Here is a 21,526-nt window from a genome sequence, read left to right as displayed (position 1 = left end):
TATTTTTATTTGAAATTGTAACCACTGAGAAATTCTGCTTTATGAACTTGTGGGATTTTTCAGTATGTTAGCAAGGAATTTAGATGGAAAACACCAGGTAGACATCATATAGTTCAACTTTCCAAACTGCTTCTCACAAAGGCGTCTGCTTGAACATATCAAACATGATAACATAAACCATATTCTGTTAAAAATTAGTAGCTAGTCAAAGAAGAAGCAGGGTATGTGATTAGGTTTTCAGAATAGTTTTTAGTAAGCTGTAGTATTTGGGATCTGTGTATTTTAATGTGTATTCATAAAGGGTATGCAGGCAGAAGTGAGGAGTAAGGTTTGAAAGCTTTTGGATAACATTATTCAGAGTAGTGAAAAACAAAGCATATTGTGAGGATTTTCCAAAGTAGACCTCCAACCTGAGAAAATGAGCAATGAATTGGCAAATGGTTTTCAGTGGGCTGAAGCAGAGGACCTAGAAAGAGTGGCTTCTGGCCTCTCCAGTGCCGATAGTGCCAGGATTGCAGCAACTGGATGACCTGCACCCAAAGCAGGCTGCCACTGCAGTCCCAAATGGGACCCTTTAGGAGTGGATTTAATCGACTCCTGAAAAGTCTGGCTTCTGCTGCCTCGGAGCAGCTTTGGAACAGCTTCTGGCTGCTTTGAGGGTGTGCATCATCTGAATGCCACATCCCCTAAGTGGCTGGAAGCCACTTCTTTTGGCTTGCCTGTTTCGGGCCAGTGTAAGTTAGTGTAAAATGCCATCATACCTTCTAACATTTCAGTTCAAAACTAGACAAGTGTGGCAAAACAGCACTAAAGTGTGGGTGAGATATCTAAAGTTATTAATGAGGAATTAGCTAGGATGGCTGTAGCAGTTTGCTTTTGCCTAAGACTATTGGGAAAGGCATGATTCTGCCCCTCATCTCCCCTCCTTTCTGTGAAATTAATTGAGTGCAAATTACTGTTGCATTTTGCTCATTTGGTAGCAATTGAAGTAACCTGAAGACAAATAGGGAGAAACTGGAAGAGTAGAGAGAAACTAAGCAAATTTAAAAGCAGCTGAAAAAGTATGTTGACAGAGAATTAACCTGGGATGTCCTCCCCAATCATGACAGTTGGAGGGTATATCATAGGGAGGGAGGGAGGGTTATGGAATTTGCACTGATCATGCAGATCTTTTAACAACAGTAATTCACCAAGTGAAAATGTGCTCAAGTGCAGTAAAAGTGGAAAAAAACAAATTACATACCAGGGATTATTAGAACAAAGAATTGAGGATGGGAGAACAAAATGCCTATGGCACTTCAGAGGATACAGTAAATATTTCAGGTTATGCCACCTCAAACAGGATATATGTCTGAAATGAGTACAGAAAAATTAAACTAACATACCCTTTTTGATTAGTTTTAATAAAAAAAATATTACATAAATGTGCGCTGTTAAACTGGAATCTCCCATTCCTATGCCAGATCCTTTAAGTGCTAAAGCTCAGTTTCCATCTGAATCCCTCTAGTGACTGGGGTCATGCAAACAATCTGACTGAGTTTTTTTCCTTTTCAGGTGGGGTCCCTTGAACAAGCAATGTTGGATGCCCTGGTATTGGACAGAGTGGATTTTGTGAAATTGCTCATAGAGAATGGAGTAAGCATGCACCGTTTTCTCACCATCTCCAGACTAGAGGAATTGTACAATACGGTAGGGCCAAGCTAAAACAAATTTTCTGTTTGTTTGTTTCACCTTCCTTCAGGCATTAGAATGGTGCACAGAAATTCATCCAACAAACTCTTTATAAAATTAGTTAATATTGTGGTTGCCTTAAAGCATTCTTTAGGGAGTGCTCACTATGAGTCACTAATTGGTCTTTGTTTGGACCCTATATGAGTTATCAAAATGTAATTTTCTGAAAAGACAAGCACAAGGGCCTGTCAGCTACACAGTTTTATAGTTAGAATACTGTTAATAATTTGCTCTCATTGTAACAGGTAACTCTGCTTTTTGTCATTTCTGTTGTGAAAATTTTGCCATGAATTGTCTGGTCTTAAAATAGATAGTTTAAAAGTTACAGGGTGGCAATATTTCTAGCCACTTCTGTCAAAGACATGCATTTTTTAGGATAAAGGTAAATGTTGTACTTACCTTTATGTTGTACTTGTATTGGAAGAAGTCCTCTCTGGAGCTGCAAAGATGGTCAAAAATTGGCATCAGTTTTTATCCCATGGTGAGGAAGGGAACAGAACCACATGCCTAAAGTATTGTAGAGGTACTACATTCACCAGTCTGTTCATACTTACACACAAATACTTTACACACACATTTTTTTAATGAAAAAGAATTATGAAGTGGGATCATTTTATGTGCAGCAGAGGTGGGCAACTTCAAATGATCCAGGGGTTAGGAACCCTCTATAGGCCCACCAAGTATAACAATGGAAGGAAAATAATTAAAAATCAGAACTCAAAATGGTTGCAGTTTGAATGCTTGGGGTGGTCGGAAGCTGCATGCTCTATTCTAGTACAAAACTATCACTCCTGGAGGCCTCTAGAGATGGAGGGAAATAAATTTTACAGCATTTTTTTTTTCTGGAGTGTGAAATCAGGAAAAGAATTGGAGGTGGGCACTGGAAGGTGGCTCTTTGCCCAAACCAAATGTAAAGCCTCTAAGTGGCTGCCACAAAGATTCAGAAACCAGAACACATGAAAACTTGTATCATAGCATTAAAATTTACAGAAATATGCCTCTTGGTGATTAAACATCATGATAGTAAGGAAGGAGCATGTCTATTGCTCTCCCATTCTGCAGATATTTTGGTTGCCTGGTAAACTCTGAACCATGGCTTTGAGATTTGCGGCAGTGAAAATTAAGTTACCTGCATTTCATCTCATCTGGCAACATCTCATGTGGAACATTTTCCAGCAATATGTTGCATACGTTTATTTCCATGTGGCATCAGCTTGGGCTATCATACTGAAAAAAAGTATTGATTTTGGATTTTTCAGGTTTCTGGTTACAGGAAGGCTTCACTTCAATTCATAATGGTTCAGTATTTTCCAAACCAAGGGCATTCATTTTCAAAACTCAGTTCCAGACTCTGATACTAGCACTACACAGAACTGAGAATCTATTTCATTTCTGACTTCCAAGGGCATGTTTACATGAGTCAATTTCAACTGTTTGCTACTGACCAATTTTGTGATGCATAGTGTCACAAAACTGCAGATTCTATTCAATCATCGGCCTTACTTGGAATATGGCCACCACCTGCTGAAAAAATGTAGTTTAAATATATATATACCAGTAGGCTAGTGATCTACAGACTCGGCCACACACGGATTGCTACACCTCATATTATACAGTGTCAGTGTATGCATGCTGATATGGATGTGCATATCTTGCCACCCACTGAATAATATGGGTGAATGTGTTTTTTCCCATCTGCAGGGGGTCCCGGAACTGAACTCCTGCAGATGAGAATGGCCCATTGCAGTATAACCAGGGTTTTATTGTAAAATACTGATAAAGTAAGAAATTGCCATGATATCTGTAGTTTGTTTGCAGGAGGTTGGGGTATTAAGCAGCCATACATAAAAAGTTGCGGAGTTTGACATATCTTTTGCTTTGTTTCAAAGAACTTTCTTGAGAGAGATCAGAATAGCTTGATTTTTCTGTTGTTGATCATTTTCAGAGACATGGACCATCCAACACTTTGTATCATCTTGTCAGAGACGTCAAAAAGGTAAGAGTCCAACAGATGGACAGTAGCCTGAAGGTAATGCTGTGGCAGCTTCTTGTCATTAGAGGCAGCCCCTGTTTTGCATGAGCTTTCAGTAAAAAGCCTTCTCTGCTTTCTGCCGTTAAGTTGTGTAGTGTGTGTTCGTATTGACTCTCAACTTTCTGTGTACAATGTAGTTAATTAATTACTGGGCTGCTCTCTCAGTGATTTTAGATGCTTTGGGTAGAGCGCTTTTGCTAGCAGAATTGTAGGTATTTTTCATGCAGTGTGGACTTATGCTGTTAGCTTTTTTTTTTTTTAATTCTCACCACTATTTTGGATGCTGATTTCCATACTGCAGTCCAGTGCTGGACAATGCAAATTATATAATTGTTAATTGTGCTGGGTCTTGACTCATTGCAACATTTTCAGTTTCATTATGTGCTATATGTATTTAAAACACCCAATTCCATTTGGCGGAAAAATCAGTGCAGTTTAACAAGAAGACCCTTTTGTCTCTGTCCAAGAATCAGAATTCAAACTTGAGCTTGTGTCCAAATGAACAGTTTAAAAAATAAGTTGCAAAGGGAAGCCACTTTTAAAGAACAGTGAAGAAAAAAGTTATATCACAAACAGGATGAGTAAAACCTTCTCGTTAAGTCCCCGTAATTAGATTTATTCAGTTATTTTTCTCTCCTGCCCCCCCCCCCAACTCCATGCAGTTTGCATCATGTGAAGGGAGAGCAATGATGAACAAGATGGCCCGCCTCCATGCCTCCTCCACAACCATATTGCCATCCCTGTAGCCATATCCATATGTTGGGGATCAAATGTCTGCAGCGGTCAATCTTTTCTACATGAATATGTTTCACACACAATTTAGCACCCCAGGAATATTAAGGTTTTAAATTATGGAACAAACCTACTTGAGTAGAAAGAAACTTCTCCATTGCAGAAGTACACCCTCCCCCCAACATGTAGAAGACTAGAAGGATGGAGATAGGACATGAGGGAAGGGGTGAGGATGATGGGCTCATACTTGCTGTCCCCTTCATGCAGTAGTAATCACCGAAGGAGGGAGAATAATTGAATAGGGATAATCAATCAAGGAATGAACTGAAAAAGGGATGGAATCTTTTCTCTCCCCACCCCAGGCATAAGCTGCCAGTAATATATAGCAGCATGCAGCAGTGAGAAAGCAATTAAACTCCAAAAATAGTTGTAAAAATGGTGGTGGTGATATTTGGCACTTTACTGTTGTCCCTTCACATCTGACCACTCTTCTATATAACAGAACTGGATTTGCAACCTGAAAACATGCACCAATGATTCAGATTTGGAAACTAGTTCATTGCATCTTCCCAAATCTCTAGATTTCATGTTGGGGACACTTTTGTTTGAAGACTTACATAAAAGTAAGAAGAGTGAGCACAACACAATACTGTTATTTTCTTCAGTAAAATCTGAGTAATACTCAGAAAGAAGAAAGAAAAAAGGTCTCAATAAAAGTTTTAAGGTATTTAGGTACAGAAGAGCCCATTCAGATGTTGGTGGGGTGTGTGTGTATGTGTGTGTGAAAAATATTTGCAGATGATAAGAAGATAGAATGAATCTGTTGAGAGCTACCTTTGTGTTATCACTTAATGAAGTGAAGTAGCACAGTAAGCCCTTGGTGGTATCCTGAATTGTGTTGTGCTACTAGATGTGGGAGTTATGGCATAACTACTTTTTCTGACACTGTGCAAGGAAGTCACCTTGTGAAATCCCCCCCCCCCCCAACTGTGCAACAGTTGCCAGTTGGCACTGGGATGCAACTTCCATACCCTGACTCTTAACAGCCACACACTGGCCACAAGGGGGACACTTGGAATGTTCCCTCATACTATCACCCAGCTAGTTCCTTGACCCTCCTGATGTGTACTACTTAATCTCCTCCTGCTGCTACCTGCCTGCCAGTCACTGTTGGGTCAGTGGATCAACTCACTATGAACTATGAAGCTCTCCCGAGCCATGTCTTACAAAACCAATAACTACTGTTTACCTGCTGTGTATCTGTCCCAGACCTCCATGTAAATACGTTGATGGAACAACACTCTGCCACCTTCAAAGACCTCTGTGAATTCAGGAAGAAGAGCACTATTCCCTTATCCTTATTCCCTTGGTTCCCCATTAAGAACCACCCTTTTTATTTTGTAAATGTTGAGAAAGAAATGTGCTGTGCTACAAGATATTAAATGGCTTATAGTGGTCCCATACTGAGGAATGAAATTTGTTCCTCCTCAGACAATCCATCAGAGAGCTTGACATCAATTTAAAAGACATGGCATCTAGAAAATGGCCTCTTAATAGTACATATCATTATTTTGACAGTCAAATGGTTCACTGTGCATGACAGAGACAGATGACTGCTCTGAAGCAGGTGTTCTAATGCAGATGCATTTTAGAGCCTGGTAGCTAAATTTTCAATTTTATTGTAATTGCTTGGGAGCACATATGCCAAACATGAAGTATTACCTATGCTGTAGGCATACACTCTCTCTGTGCTTAATTTCACTGAATAGCAGCTTAAATGTTATGCCTGAAATTTAGACTATGCGCCTCTTTGAGGAATTTTGCAGTATTTGCAAATTCATCTGTCAAAAATGAAAAACACAAAGTAGTAAGTGACAGCAGTCAAACTTCAAAAAGCTCAAGGCTAAGTGAAAAATTTTGTGCAACTGGGAATCTTGCATAATTTAGTAATAAATTTTTGTGTGTGGGTGGGTGTGTATGTTTACTTCTCACACCTCCCTTGGGTCTTCACTTGCATGTTTTAGATCTAGGAGAGACCTATATTTAACATGAAAGTAAAACAGTGTTCTGGTTTATCTCTGGGTTAAATAAATGGCTTGGGAACGTGATACTTGTAGTATCTTTCCCTATATGTACCTGCCCATGAATTAAATTCTGCTGAGGGAGCCCTCTTCTGTGTCCCACCAGTGAAGTTAATATCTTGTGTGAAGATGTGGGAGAGGGCAGTTTTAATCTTTTAAACCTGTTTTTAACATATTCATCATAATTAATATGTTTTAGTCTATTTAAAATATATGTTACTGTTTTAAATTGTTTTAAACTCTTTACATTGATCTTCCTTGAACACTATCCTGAGCTCTTGTGTTGTAGGTCAGGATAGAAAGAAGATAGGTAGAAATGTTTTAATTACACACACACACACACACACACACACACACACGATCTAATAGATGATCTACATATGATCTAATTATAGATATGGCAACATTCAAATAACCAAATAAAAAGGAACCTTCAGAAGATACTCATGCACAGGGAGAACTAAAAAGAAGGTATCACACTTTGCCAGTGTTTGACACTTACCCTGATTTCTCTGGCGTAGTCTTTGGATGCCAACTATCTCCATTAAAAGTTATATGTGATTCTGATTAGTTTGTGTGAGAGAATAGCAATTCACCTTTCAACTCCCTTAATTTACTTAATAAAGACAATCTTCCTCATATATGAATATTGGTGGTCTCAAATTATTATGTTGAGAAAGCATTTGACCTATAATGAGTACCCACATCAACATTTGAATGATTACTGAAACTAACAAAAGGAAAAAGAAATGGAGAATTTGGTGGATAAAGAGTGCCCTCTAATGTCCATATAATAAATACTTCCAGCTTCTTAATTTTTGTTTCTGTACAGATGACTAGAATGTGGACAGTTTTTCCTCTACTTCCTTGTTTATCAGTTATGAGTGTAAATTTAAAATTTTAATACGTATCCTGCTGGTGACAGCCCTTGAATTGTACTCCTCACTCCTCAGCATGTAGGTTTAGAAGGCCAAATTTATTTTAGTAGTTGCTTTCCAAATAGGCGTATTTTAGGATTGCAGAGGTAGCAGGATCCACAAAATAAAGCTATAATTTAAAACATATTTCAGCAAATGCTGAAAATGCTGTGTGTGTGTCAAGTCACAGTAAAACTGAGCAAGCCTTCTTGCAGGCCCCTTCATACTTAGAGTCTTATTACACAAGAAAACAAAGAGGAAATAGAGCCGGAGAGTAGTGGCTTTCTCTGTGGCATAGTGCTTCAGTTCTCTTCCTGCAGGAGATATTTGTAAAAGGGTATCTTTTGTCGATCCATTTTTCCAGCTGGAAACAAGATGCATTTTTACAACTGTCTCCTGTGGGAAGAGAACTGAAGCAGTATGACATCAGAATTTATCACATTGGCTTTGCTCGAGCAATAGACACAGGATGTAACTTTAAGAAAGCGGATCTGGTCACATTTCCCTGTCACTGGGGAGTACACAGCCTGTTTGCAACCTGGGCTTCTCTGGGCTCCTCCCGCATCTTTTCAAGAACAGAATTTTCCCATTCTTGAAAAGATGCAGCAAAAGCCCAAGATGCAAACAGGGTGTGTACTCCTTGGTGATGGGGAAATGCGATATCCACCTTCTTAAAGTTACATCCTGCATCTATCATAGGAGCAAAGCCAATGTGATGAACTCCATCACCTTTTAAGGCAGGGAGAAAGCCACTACTCTCCAGCTACATTTCTGCTTTGTTTTCACATGCAATAAAGCTGTAGTTGGGATTTACAGATCCTCATTTGGAGAAGAAAGAATATATCTGCTTCACTGGTTGATCAGGTGTGTTTAGAACTGACTAAAATGACTCTGTTATGAAAAACAGAATCTGCCTAATGGCTGATTTTAAATGTTAGTGCACAATGTCCATAGGCCTATCAACTGTGAAGCGAGCACACAAGTAAAATTTGGTGAATCACCTTTTAAAATATTTGGAACAGGAGCTTGTTCCTTTACTGATAATCTTTTCCAAATATTTTAACATCAGACATGCACCAAATCACTCTTTCCTGGTATAGTGTGCTTCAGATATGTTGGACTGCAACTTTATGTTGATTGGAAAAGATGGCAGCTGTAGCCCAACATATCCCAAAGGCTCCAGGTTAGGGAAATTATGCCATAATGTAATAATAATAATAATAATAATAATAATAATAATAATAAATGTTTATTTATTAACCGCTTTTCCAACGATCAAAGCGGTGTACATGTCGTTAGCCGAACAGTAAAAACAGATTAAAAATCTACGTCATAAGATACATATTAAAATAGAATTAAATTCAGACGACATTAAAAACATACGATAAAAACTGTTAAAAGCATAACAATCTATAAAATGTGTTCCCTTTATTTATGACCAGAAACTGCACATATCCATACCAGGCCAGGAAATATTGGTTTAGGGGGATTCAAAATCAAAACTGGAAGTGGCTAGAAGTTCCCTTTTAGTTTTTGAATTAAGTTGTGGGGACAGGCGTGTCTGCAGTATGTTATAACACAAAACTGATGTGTGGAGGCCTCCAGAGGTGAAAGGGATTGTTTTTTGATTGAATTGGGAACAGGGCAGCTCTGGGATGCTTGCGAGTCACAAAAATGGGTCAAGAGTTATCTAACACCTGCAGTGTAAATAGGCCCGCCAGTGTGTATGATTGATGCAATAACATCATTAAAGTCACACACTTGTGTTGGGATGAAGAGAATCACCATTCCTTGTTTATTTGAGGCTTTTGTGTGTGTGTGAAGTGAGTTTCCATTGCAAGGACAACATGGAAACATGGCATCTTCAATATTAGGAGAGGTCAGTCAGTGGGGTAAGTTCTCAGAAGGGACTTATCGGGTACATTGTTTGGCTCAGCCAATGCTATATAATGAGGTAAAATGTTAATTCAGTTTGGTACTATGGCAACCTGTCTACAAAAAATATCTGTGCTAGAAATAGTTATTTAAAGTAGAAATAACATGAGGTGCATGTGTAAGAAAGTGTCACTGGAATCAGGATTTGTTTTTTATTTTATTTTTCACAACACCACAACTGGCTACATCCCATGACAAGTTGGTGATCATCCCTGTTTTATTCAGTGGATCATTGGTATCTGCTGGGGTTTGATTCCAGAACCACCCCTCAGTTGATACCAAAATCCATGGATGTTCGAGTTCCATTGTATACAATGGTGTCGTAAAACAGCTTCCCTTCTATAAAATAACAAAATCAAGGTTTGCCTTTGGGATTTTTTCTTTTCTTTTCTTTTCTTTTCTTTTCTTTTCTTTTCAAGCCATGGATGGTTGAATCTGTGGATGCAGAATGCATGGATACAGAGGGCTAACTAAATGGATGTCATCCTCCAAGACATGTCTGCAGAGATGGTTAATAGCAAAACTTCTCCTCTTTTCATTCTTGACTGCTAGTTAATTTTTATTACTGTGAATAATAACATTTCCCCCCTCCAAGGGAAATAAAAGTAGAACCTACAGTTAGGGAGGAATGGAGAGAGAGAGCCTTCTAGTTCTTTGCACACTCCTGATCACTTGAGAATTGTATCCAGTAAAAGGACAGAGCATGAGTTCAAGGTGTTTAGCAGATTATATGGACTACTTTCTGCCTAAGGACTAAATCATGAGGAAACAATCTTAATGGTCTGATGGAGGCAGAGATGTAGCCTTGCCAGAGTCTACTCACATTCAAGAGGCCACAACCTGTTATAAGCTGACATAGGAAATACTCCACAACTAGCATCCAACGGAATCTTCTAGAAAAATGCTTTGCCCTCATGCTTTTTTGTTCTGCAGTGGTGTCTCCTGAAGAGCCTGAATCCTGTGTTCTGAGACTTTATTATTTTCTGTTACTGTGACTTTTTAATGCATCTTCTTATGTAATTTATGTCTTCTTTCCAAGCGTGAATATCCAGGTTTCGGTTGGATCTATTTTAAGGTGAATTAATTAACCAGCATAATAATATATTCTTATGTTTTCTTAATGTTATATTTCATTTTAAAACCTCTCATAGTTACATAAAAGTTTGTCTAATAGACATAATAATCAGCTTTATGTTTCTGTCTTCCCTACCCCAACTCCTTTGTTCTGTATATATATATCTCTTTTATTCAACTGGGGGGGAAATAGGGAAACCTACCTCCAGATTATAGGATAAGCCTCATCGATATTGGCCTGGTGATTGAATACCTGATGGGAGGAGCTTATCGCTGTAATTATACTCGAAAACGCTTCCGAACCCTCTACCACAACTTGTTTGGGCCCAAAAGAGTAAGAATTATTTCTGTTCATTTTTAAAAACTGTTCCATAAAAGTGCAGACTAGATGAGAGGTGAGTTGTCTGTATGAGCTGAAAAAGACACAGTGTTTGGACTAAGTAGATTGGAACATCACCGGATATCTGTTTCAGTGAGAAGCACTGTTTACAGCCAAACAATACACTCTAAAGGAATGCAAACATGAAATGCTACTCTGTGTGTGTGTGTGTGTGTGTGTGTGTGTACTTTCAAGTCATCTGTTGACTTACAGAAACCCCATGAATTTCGTAGCATTTACTTAGGTGAAGAAAACAGGTGGTTTTGCCAGTCCCTTCTTCTGAAATATAGCCTAGAGCACCTGGTATTCACTGGGGATCTCCCATCCAAGTACTAAACAGTGGTTTGTTTACATGATTAAAATATTCCTCATTCTCATCCAATAGACTGTGATCCAGCCACATGCAATTTGGAGGAATTTGGGCTTTTTGCAGGGGGTGGGGATGAACAAAAAAACTCCAGTTTCACAGTTTTTACTGCAGGAGCCACAGGTATCTGCAAGGATGTGCATTACTGAATATGTGGCCAGCCAGCCAGCCAGCCACTTCACATAGATTCACAGCGCTGCTCATTTTTGCAGTGGAAGGTCGAATTTATGCAAATTTGCACAGGAAAGTGAATACAATTGAGTGTTAATGCAAATGTGTGAAAATCTGCAGAAGTTCGCTTAATACATCTACATATAGACCAGCCCCAGGGCTGACCCTGCTTCCCTTTTTAAATCGGACAGGATCTGGTGCCTTTAGGGTACTACCCTGATACAAAGGTGCAGAATGGCTTCTTCCAAGGATGCCAATGTTATCCTAGTCAACCTCTGGATAGGGAGATGCCACCGTTAAACAAGTTCTTTTTTAAACAAAAGATTTGTAGCTTTCTTTGCCAAGAAGATACTATCTTTTTCTAAATGAAGGTGTGAAGAACCATTTAAATACACACATATACACAGAGAGACACAGAAGGAATGCATTCTCCCAGTTTAGGATTTTTGTAACCGATGATTGGAACTAATTGGTGAGATCATGGGCTCCTGGAATAGGAGGAAACATTCTGGGAAATTGTGTGAGTTACTGCCTGTGGTAGAAGCGTGAATCATATTCAGGCATTTAGAAACAGTGACCATGAAGAGACCACTAGGCCATGCATGCCAGCCCCACCCTCTCCATTCTTGAATTTTCCCTATTCACTTGGTATATTTGAGGTACAGGAATGTAAAAAAATATTCACAAATGTTACTGTCCTCAGTGAGAAGGGGTGTCCCCTTTTAGTATTGAGACCACTGCTTTTTTAAAAAAGGGGCCAATCTTCATCCTTGACTAACAATAGAAAAGATCAGCACTTCCTTCCCCTTTTGCCAATTTAGTATATGCACAAAATATTTATGGGGGGAAGGTGTATTTGAAACAAAATATAGTGTTTCTTGTGCAAAATGTTCACCAGAAAATTCCCAGAATGTGAAAGATCATTGAATAATATACAAAAACTCTTTTAATCGTACTTTACATCAGGGATAAATTTCCATTCTTGTTTGTGAGAATGAAACAATGAAACATTTATATTCTTCTGAGGGGACTGTGAGCATGGTCGGCAGTTACAGTCTTCTTTGCAAATAAGAGTCCTTTGCAATCAAGGTTTCCAGTTACAGGGAAGATTGTAGCTGCATCTTGACTAATAGGTTTGCAATGCACTTTCACACTTTTTCCATTCAGTGTGAGAATGTCAAGGTTGGAGAAAGTGAGAAAGTGGCCCTACCACAGATACAGTTTCTGCATTTCTACATGGTACTGGTGCTTTTCTCCAATTACTAGCATTAATTGTAACTGAGTAGTCAAAAACGAGTGCTCGAACATACCTAAGAAGCACATGTCTCATGCCTCTGCAGTTAAAAGTAACATTAACCAACTTTGTGCCATGGTCCACAATTTTCTAAAATAACATCAAAAACCTGGACACATGAAAAAAAATTCCCTTTAGACTCAAAGAAACAATAGACTTGACCCCATATGTCTATGATAGTTTAGCAGGGCTAGTAACATCCAGAGGCTTCTTTAATAAATGTGCTGTAATTTCATCATCTGAGCTATGATGTCACTAGTTTTTTCTTTAGTCTTTGTACTGTAATGCAATTTAAAGTGGAGTTGTAGGTGTATATATGCTATTTATCTATCTGTGAAACAGTATACATGCTGTTGTGGTTTTCTTTTCTGTCTACAGCCCAAAGCCCTGAAACTTCTGGGGATGGAGGTAAGTGCCATGTAACTATTCTGATTTAAGCCTTCCTCTAAAAAAAAAGAAATGCATCCACAATAGATTGTATTTCATAGTACCGCTCACTATGAATCCAAAAAACCCATTAACTTGGTTTCACTAATTTATTTTATTTATATTTCAACAAAAATTGGGATGCAGAGCAGTTCACAACAAAAGCTTCAAAAGAGATGGTAACAAAAACTCAAAAAGTTATAATATTAAGATTCAATTAAACAAATTCTAATATTAAAACAGAACTGAATTAAAAGCAGCTTGAAATATATTGGTAAAAAAGTACAGTATCCACTAGCAAAGGGCCTTTTCCTCAGCAACCAGTCAGTTGTTAAAAGCCAGACCAGAAGGAGACATCCTAGCTTTCCTCAGTTTTTCTACCCTTTGATAGGAGCAGCTACCAAAAAAGAATTCTCTGCTTCCACGCTAAACATACAGCTGAAGCAGGCAAACCAAGAGCAGGGCCTTCCCTGAAGAGCCTAAAGCCTAGGTAGGTTAATATGGGAGGATGTAGTCTTTCAGATATCCTAAACACAAATTATATAAGGTTATATGAACCATAGCTCATAGTTCTTTTTATGCTGATGTTTTAAAATGATAGGCTCCCTTACAATATAATTGATAAAACTTTCCAAATCATCTCTTGATGGTGATTATGATAATCTAGTATTCAAAGTTGGGGAGCTAAATATCCCATCAGGTATGCCAAAGTCTTTAGGCATTCTTCAAGTTGCTCTTTGGATCCTGGGCACTATATCAATATATATATTTTACAAGGCCATTCATTTTTTTAAAGTGATCAGTAAGGGTGCACCTGATGCTATGGAATAGTGAATGACATCAGCAGGATCATGATCATGCTGGGGTTTGCCACTGGACAGTGGATGGGTGAGCAGAGGAAGGGTAGGCATTTGTCCTCAAGCCTCTTTCCTATCCCAGCTGTCTCCCACAGTGACAGCCAGGCTGAGGAGGAGGAGGAAGAAGAATAAGAAGAGTGGATGTTTGGCTTTCATGCCTCCTCCCCAGTCTGGCTGCCTCCCTAAACTTTACCCTTGAATTATCCATGATTCATATTAATCTCCTTAATTTTGGCCTGAAAAGCTGACCTCAATTTATACATGAGGTCAACTTATACTTGAGTATATACCATATTTAAGTAAGTAACATCCCACTCTTCTCCCAAGACAGGATTAATATGTTGACCATATTAATTTCTAAATATGAACATCTGAATGATCATTGTGAAAAAATCAGATTGCTGAGTGATGGCTCAGTATAGTTGAATTACAGTAAAGTATAGGAAGCAAGATGGTTAGGGACAAGTGAGGCTGGTGCCAGGGAGCCATCTTAATGTCTTCTTAGTAAGATATTATGTCTCTGAACCTGTTTTGGTCTAACGACATTTTCCCAATGTTTAACAGGATGATGTTCCACTGCGAAGGGGAAGAAAAACAACCAAGAAGCGAGAGGAGGAAGTGGATATTGACCTGGATGATCCTGAGATTAATCATTTTCCTTTCCCCTTTCATGAGTTGATGGTTTGGGCTGTGTTGATGAAGCGCCAGAAGATGGCCCTTTTCTTCTGGCAGCATGGAGAGGAAGCCATGGCTAAGGCTTTGGTGGCCTGTAAGCTCTGCAAAGCCATGGCCCATGAAGCATCTGAGAATGATATGGTGGATGACATATCTCAGGAGCTAAATCACAACTCCAGGTTGAATAATTAATGCATCCTTATTAACTTACTTCCAGTTATCTCATCTATTCAGATTCAGATTCAGATTTATAAAATTAGGCTGTTAATACCCAAATGAAAGAAGAAATCATTCTGTGCTTCCCAAAATGTTCTCTAATATGCTTTACCTCTGGAGGTAAAAGATTTCTATAGTCATAAGATAACCATCAACGACACTCCTGTGTGTCTGCTGTTAAAATATATTACTGTACATAGGTGGTACAATAGAGAAGGCACAAGTGTTGTCCTCATGTTGGTCCTTCAGGTTTTTGTAAAACCCCAGATATTTATTGGCAGAAAACAGAACTTTAAATTGTGCCCAGAAAGTAAGAGAAAGACACTGCAGATGGTGCAGCATGGGTGTAATGTGGCTCGGCCTGACTAGGAGGTTGGCCTGGAGCACCTTTTGTTCCCTCAAACAGTTCAGTCAGTTCATCCAGGTTCACTGTTACAGTCAATCACTGATGTTTATCACACTATACTCTTAATGAGCTATGATTCCAGTGTGACTCCTCTAGCTGCCTCCTGCTGCATTCTGGGATTGGCAGTTTTAAGGAGGGGTATTTAGAATTCTCAGGCACAGAAGTTCTCTGCCTGAGAATCCTAAATACCCCTCCTTAAAACTGCCAATCCCAGAATGCAGCAGGAGGCAGCTAGAGGAGTCACACTGGAATCATAGCTCGTTAAGAGTATAGTGTGATAAACCTCACTGTATCAGGCCTAGGTTGGATTTTTTTAAAAAAGAGAGATGATGCTGATAAGACTGAATTCCAGTCTTATAGCCCAGTAAAAATTGCTTGTTTACCCTTAGCAGCAGATTCCTTAGGAAATTTGGTTCTTTCATGGACAGGTGATTGGAAACAGGTTAGGTCAGGTATAAAAGGGCAGGTGAGTAATGAGGAAAAGAAAAGAAGGAAGCGAAAGCTAATTCTTAGCTTTAAAAAATTAAAAAGAAGTAAAAAAATAAATGAAGAAATGTAAGTGGGTGTCTAAAACAGAAGGACCAGTGCTTGAAAGTCCCCTCTGGGTAAGAGTATTGAAGAATGACTTAATCCTCAGCAGACGCTGTTCATAGGCATGTGAAAAGTTCTACAAACTAACCAAATGATCCTATATTGCAGAGATTTTGGCCAACTGGCAGTGGAGCTGTTGGACCAATCCTACAAGCAGGATGAACAACTGGCAATGAAATTGCTGACCTATGAGCTGAAGAACTGGAGCAATGCCACATGCCTGCAACTTGCAGTAGCAGCCAAGCATCGAGATTTCATTGCTCACACTTGTAGCCAAATGCTGCTCACAGATATGTGGATGGGGAGGCTCCGGATGCGTAAGAACTCAAGTCTAAAGGTCAGGACTCTTTTAAAGTCAAATTACTGTAATAGTTTGAGCTGGAGAAAAGATTGCATCACATTAGCATTACTGTATATAGTTTAGTAAAGTATTGATTATTTTTATGCCCTGTTTCTAGCAAAAACAAATGCACTGTATATCCTTCCATCTTAAAAGGTGGATTCCATCAAAAATGCCAAATCTGAATGATTTGGCCTAGTGATGCCCTTTTCATCCCTCTCATGGGCCATATATTGGCTGCACCTTTCATTTCTAAACTCACATGTACAAATATCAAATTCTTGGAAGGCTCAAAGGAGCATGTGTAATTTGAAACTAAATGAGCAATTGGCATAACCCTAACCTGTTAATTGTGATGATTATTGTTATCATTATTATTGCTTTAGGTAATTCTAGGAATTCTACTTCCTCCTTCAATTCTCAGCTTGGAGTTCAAAAACAAAGATGACATGCCTTACATGTCCCAAGCTCAAGAAGTCCAACTTCAAGAGAAAGAGCCAGAGGAACCAGAAAAACCAGTGAAAGAAAAAGAAGAAGAAGACATGGAACTCACAGTAAGGGAATAATACTGGTGGAAATGTTCTGCATTACCGCGATTCCCCTTGCTATAGAGATTTTTATTTGTATTAGGAAGCACACTGCTTTTAAGGAGCACCATCCATCAAATATTTCTCCCGGCACCACCTATTGAAGTTAACTGTTGATTAAAATAGACAATGTTTGGTGGCTCGGGCAGAATTTCTCTATTTGAACTCACTTCTACTTAGGGCACTTCCATTTTCCCTTTGAAAAAACATGTAGTTATCTTTATTAATTTGTAATTTATAGTTATCTTTTCAAAACTAGTAGCCAGGCTCACTGGCTTCTATCACTGGGTGTGTATTATAAACATCCAAGTTAAAACTTGGGGTCATGATCCTACATTAGGAGATGTAGCTGCACGACATAACTATGATAACCCACCTTTCTCAACTGCCCCTCCAGAATTCAGCCATTTCCTGGTCAGAAGGGAGCAGCAGACAAGGATCTCATTTTCCTATAGCTAGGTGCAGAGTAATGACATAGGTTTCTTCAAGAAGGATCCCCAGATGTCCCCTGGAGGCCTAGGAAATAGTTGGACACGTGTCTGCTGCTTCTCCCCCTCTCCCATGACCAGAAAATGCCTGGTTTTGAAGAACTGAAGCTGGAAAAGGGTGACATTTTGGGGGATATTTTCATTGTTGTACAGTTGGTAGAGAATTCTGACATTTGCTACAGCCCAAAAAAACTCAGCTATGATGGGTTGTAAGTTAAGTCTCTCAAGTCTGACTTATGCCATCTTAAGTCACCAGAAGGATGGCACTCATTTAGTTAAAACAAACAAGCAAACAAACAGGGGCATCCTGCTGGTGAATTATTATGGCATACTAATAGGCTTCTGGCAGCCTAAGGATTTCATTTAGATTAGTCTACCTGTGTGATTTTAAACTGCTTAACAGTTTAAAATGTTGAAATGGTTAAACACTTTTAAAATTTCATTTGTTTTTAGAAAATTTAACTTATTTTCACTGTTTAAAAATTTAAATTACTAAACAGTTTTTTGTAAGCTGCCTAAAGATAGTACACTATAGGATAGGATTAAAATATTTTAATAGTAAATTGATAATAAATACACAGTAATGTATGTCCACACTTCTATAAGGGGCAGATATTTCATGATCAGGCAAAGGAGAATTATAGAATGTTCAGACTGTACCATAACACAAGGATTATTAGTTGTTATTACTTCAATATTTAAATGAAATATAAGCTTGGGCATAATACATGAGTTGTCAAGTACTCACAGTGATGTCAAAATAATAATTTATGTGCCATTTATCACCAGTAAAATGATTAATAATAAAAAGTGCATTCTTGGGTAACTATCTTTTAAATATGCATACTGTCATAACATAGCAAAAAGAAGTGAATAATATTCCATTAAATTCAGTCGATCAGTGTAGGAAACATAACTCCAGTTACAGCTATAATACCAAACACACAGTATTTTGCATTTATTTCCTGCCCTATCACTCTGATTCATATACCACTCAGGCATATCATATCCAGATAAAATCAGGCTAAAACATTATGTCCTTTGGCTCAAGCTTTTTCAAGTCTCCAAGAAGGTTTCTCAAATGAATTAAACTGGAGAAATTATAACTTGCTGCAAGGTACCAATACAAATTATTTCAGTTTATGATACCTGTGGATATACAGTGGACCCTCCACGTTCACTGAATTTAGGGGCACAAGGCCCCTGTGAAAGTGGGGAAATCACAAATTAAAAAAACCACTAATTTTTTTACCTAAGAGAACTCCTCTCTAGGAATCTCTAGGTCCTCCAGCGCAACTCTGTGGTCAACATCTGCCAGACGTTGACCATAGAATCGTGCTGGAGGACTTACAAATGCCTAGAGAAGTGCCTCCTTTAAGAATCTCTAGATCCTCCAGTATGGCTTTTGGCAGACATTGACCACAGAGTTGCACTGGAAACCTAGAGAGAACGTATTAATCAAAGCAACAAATAATCAAATCTGCAAAAGTCAAAGCTACATATGTGGGGGGACAATTGTATTATTTTAGAAATTGGTTACTAAAAAATCCTAAAAACCTACATAGTATCTGTTATGGTCATGAAACAACGTGGAAACTTTTTCTGTGTGGTTTTCATAGATACATTAAGGAACCACATGTTAGGCTAGCTTTAAGATAATCAGGGTTTTGGTTGGAAGCTGGAAAGTGTGGCCTTTTCAAGTCTTTCTGTATCTATTGAAACTAGGTATTCTCACAGCTAGTTTTGTTACCTAGATATCAATTTGTAATCCTACAGATTGGCTTCTTCTAGTATCACTAATGACTGGGTCTCCCACACCTCATTCTCTTTACAACATTAGAAGTACACATTCTGTAACAGTTGCCTATGATGGCAAACACATTAACATCAATGAGAAGTCTGTTTGAGACTGTGCCAAGCTAATTTAGATGCTAATTTGAAATGAATATATAGGATGCAAAAGAGAGAATCAAACCACCTAAAATCCTCCCTATTAAAAAAAATCCCCGGGTTCACCTCTGGCTAAGACTTTGTAACTGCTTATATTATCACTGCTATTGATTGATCTCCCTGTGTCCATATCCAATTTTGAAACAAGTTTTTTTAAAGTAGTTTTGCTTTATTACATTTTGTTTAAAATGAAGCTGTTTCCTACAGGCCCTCAGCAAGAGCTGTCCCCATGACCTTGCCAGTGTGCAAGGAGAAGGGTCTGCCTACAAGAACAAAAAATCAGGGAAGCAGAAGACTCTAGGCACAAGATCAACCTACAGGAACCCTATACAGGCAAGACATTGGACACTGGGTGGAAAAGGAGGAAAAGCTCTTAAGCCAGCATAAGACTGACAGGTTGCTTTCCTCTGAAACAAGCTTGTTCTGCTCTAAATGTAGTTATTTATTGCTGGCCTTTGGTCAGTAAATGAAGTGCTTATTCAGATCCAATAAGCACAGCTTGTTTCATGGGTTGACAGTTCAGTGAATTGTAAATGCCCCCTGTAAGTCTCCAGCACCCTTCCTTGTTTTCTAAATACCATGTTTCCCCTCCCTCAAAACTCCTGATTTGACAATGTAGAAGCCCAGGCTGCTGTGATGCTTAGTCTTGTGTATAGAGAAATAACATGGCTTTCTATGTCTCCTCTTCTCCACCCTCTGACAGTGTCCTTTGTCTTCTGCCTGTGGTCTTTTCCCTCTACCTAACGTTAAGCTTTTTAACAAAAACTGCTTATATCTCTGAGGATCCTGGATATGATCAAGCTTTATGCAGTTGACAGAGAAGAGCCTCAGGGAACCTTCAGTTACAGGAAAGATAGTACTGGTACTGTCTGATGTTGTGAATTTACTGCTTCCCAGCCTACAAAGGTGTAAATGTTGTTCCAGTGCTAACAATGAACAAAACGTTGACATACTTGAGAAGAAAGGGGGAAACAGACAGGAAGAAGGGAGGAAGTGGGCCGAAACGTTTGCTAGGCAACCATGGAGGCTGAGAGACAGGCTGTAAAAGAAGCAGAAAAAAATAAGTTGACAAGAATGAACGTCAGGATGTAACAAATAGACAGGATTTGTACAGTATGCATTCAAGTGTTGCTCTTGCCATGTTACATGTAGGCTTACATACGCTGACAAGAATTATTCCCAGCTTCTGCCAACCTAGCAGTTTGGAAGCATATTAAAGTGGAAGTAGATAAATAGGTACCAGCTCGGTGGGAAGGTAACAGCATTCCATGTAGTCATGCTGGCCACATGACCATGGGATCGTTTTTGGCTCCCTCAGCTTACATGAGCACTGCCTCCTACAGTTGGACACGACTAGACAATCTTGTCAAGGGAAAACCTTTACCTTTACCTTTTAACCAAGCAAAATTTTACAAAGCCCTTCCAGAAAGAAAACAGGTCTTTCCAAAACTTGTTATTGATGGTTGTGTTACCTGTTCTTGCCAGAATCACCCAAACTGAGGGTGAACCATAATTAAGCTGTAAATTAAAACATCCAAAAGAACCTACACAAGCATAAACCCTCAGATCCTTTTCCATTCTTTCTGCCTTCTCCCTATGTTGTGGGGAGGGGAGGTTGGAAACTGCCATCTTTCCTGCTATACAGTGGTACCCCGGGTTACGAAATTAATCTGTTCCGCGGAGCCCTTCGTAACCCGAAAGATTTCGCAACCCGAAAAAGCCATAGGCGCTAGCGCTAAAAGCCGCGATTTCGTGTGAAATAGCGCCGAAAAGCACCAAAAAAATTTTTCGTAACCCGGAACAGTTTTTTCCTATGGGATTTTTTCGTATCCCGGGAATTTCGTAAGGCGGTGCTTTCGTATCCCGGGGTACCACTGTATTAGGAATATTGGAAATGTTCAGAAATTACCACCATGAAAGGGACATTCCTGATCTTTAGCTGAAGCTGCTCACCTAAACCTCAAGAATTTTGAAATAATTCTTCCTTTGCGAATGTGGTTAGAGGTTTGAGTTTAGTAGCCCATAATCATTTCAGAGCAATTATAGGAGGATAAACTGTAATCGGAATGGAAGCAGAAATAAATAAAGCAAGTTCAACCCGAGTTTGGCTTTTTTATCAGAATTTTCATTCATTTTTTTAAAAAAACACCACATAATCAGAATTAAGTCATAGCAATTACATTATTTCCAATGTTATATTTTGCTCTTTTCCCCTACTAGTAAAACATACACTGTTTCTAAATGAAACAACAACTTACCACTTCTTTTTAAAAATTA

The 21,526-nt window shown here is 38.8% G+C and overlaps 1 protein-coding gene across 1 annotated transcript in view; it reads left to right on the top strand.

Annotated features, from left to right (window-relative positions):
• TRPM3 (transient receptor potential cation channel subfamily M member 3) overlaps positions 1–21,526 on the top strand; it is a 455,537-nt gene that overhangs the window by 397,527 nt on the left and 36,484 nt on the right. The window contains exons 11-19 of the mRNA XM_089479682.1: positions 1,555–1,689; positions 3,677–3,727; positions 10,468–10,503; positions 10,696–10,836; positions 13,092–13,121; positions 14,561–14,850; positions 15,993–16,221; positions 16,611–16,778; positions 19,457–19,582. Of these exons, the coding sequence (XP_089335808.1) occupies positions 1,555–1,689; positions 3,677–3,727; positions 10,468–10,503; positions 10,696–10,836; positions 13,092–13,121; positions 14,561–14,850; positions 15,993–16,221; positions 16,611–16,778; positions 19,457–19,582 (1,206 nt within the window). The remainder of the gene's footprint in view (positions 1–1,554; positions 1,690–3,676; positions 3,728–10,467; positions 10,504–10,695; positions 10,837–13,091; positions 13,122–14,560; positions 14,851–15,992; positions 16,222–16,610; positions 16,779–19,456; positions 19,583–21,526) is intronic.

This window comes from Sceloporus occidentalis, unplaced genomic scaffold (genome assembly GCF_023333645.1).
Source record: "Sceloporus occidentalis isolate IW3139 unplaced genomic scaffold, rSceOcc1.0.p SCAF_1, whole genome shotgun sequence".
NCBI classification, from domain to species: domain Eukaryota; kingdom Metazoa; phylum Chordata; class Lepidosauria; order Squamata; family Phrynosomatidae; genus Sceloporus; species Sceloporus occidentalis.
The sequence above is the reverse complement of the archived record's forward strand: the minus strand, read 5'-3'. Positions and strand labels throughout refer to the sequence as shown.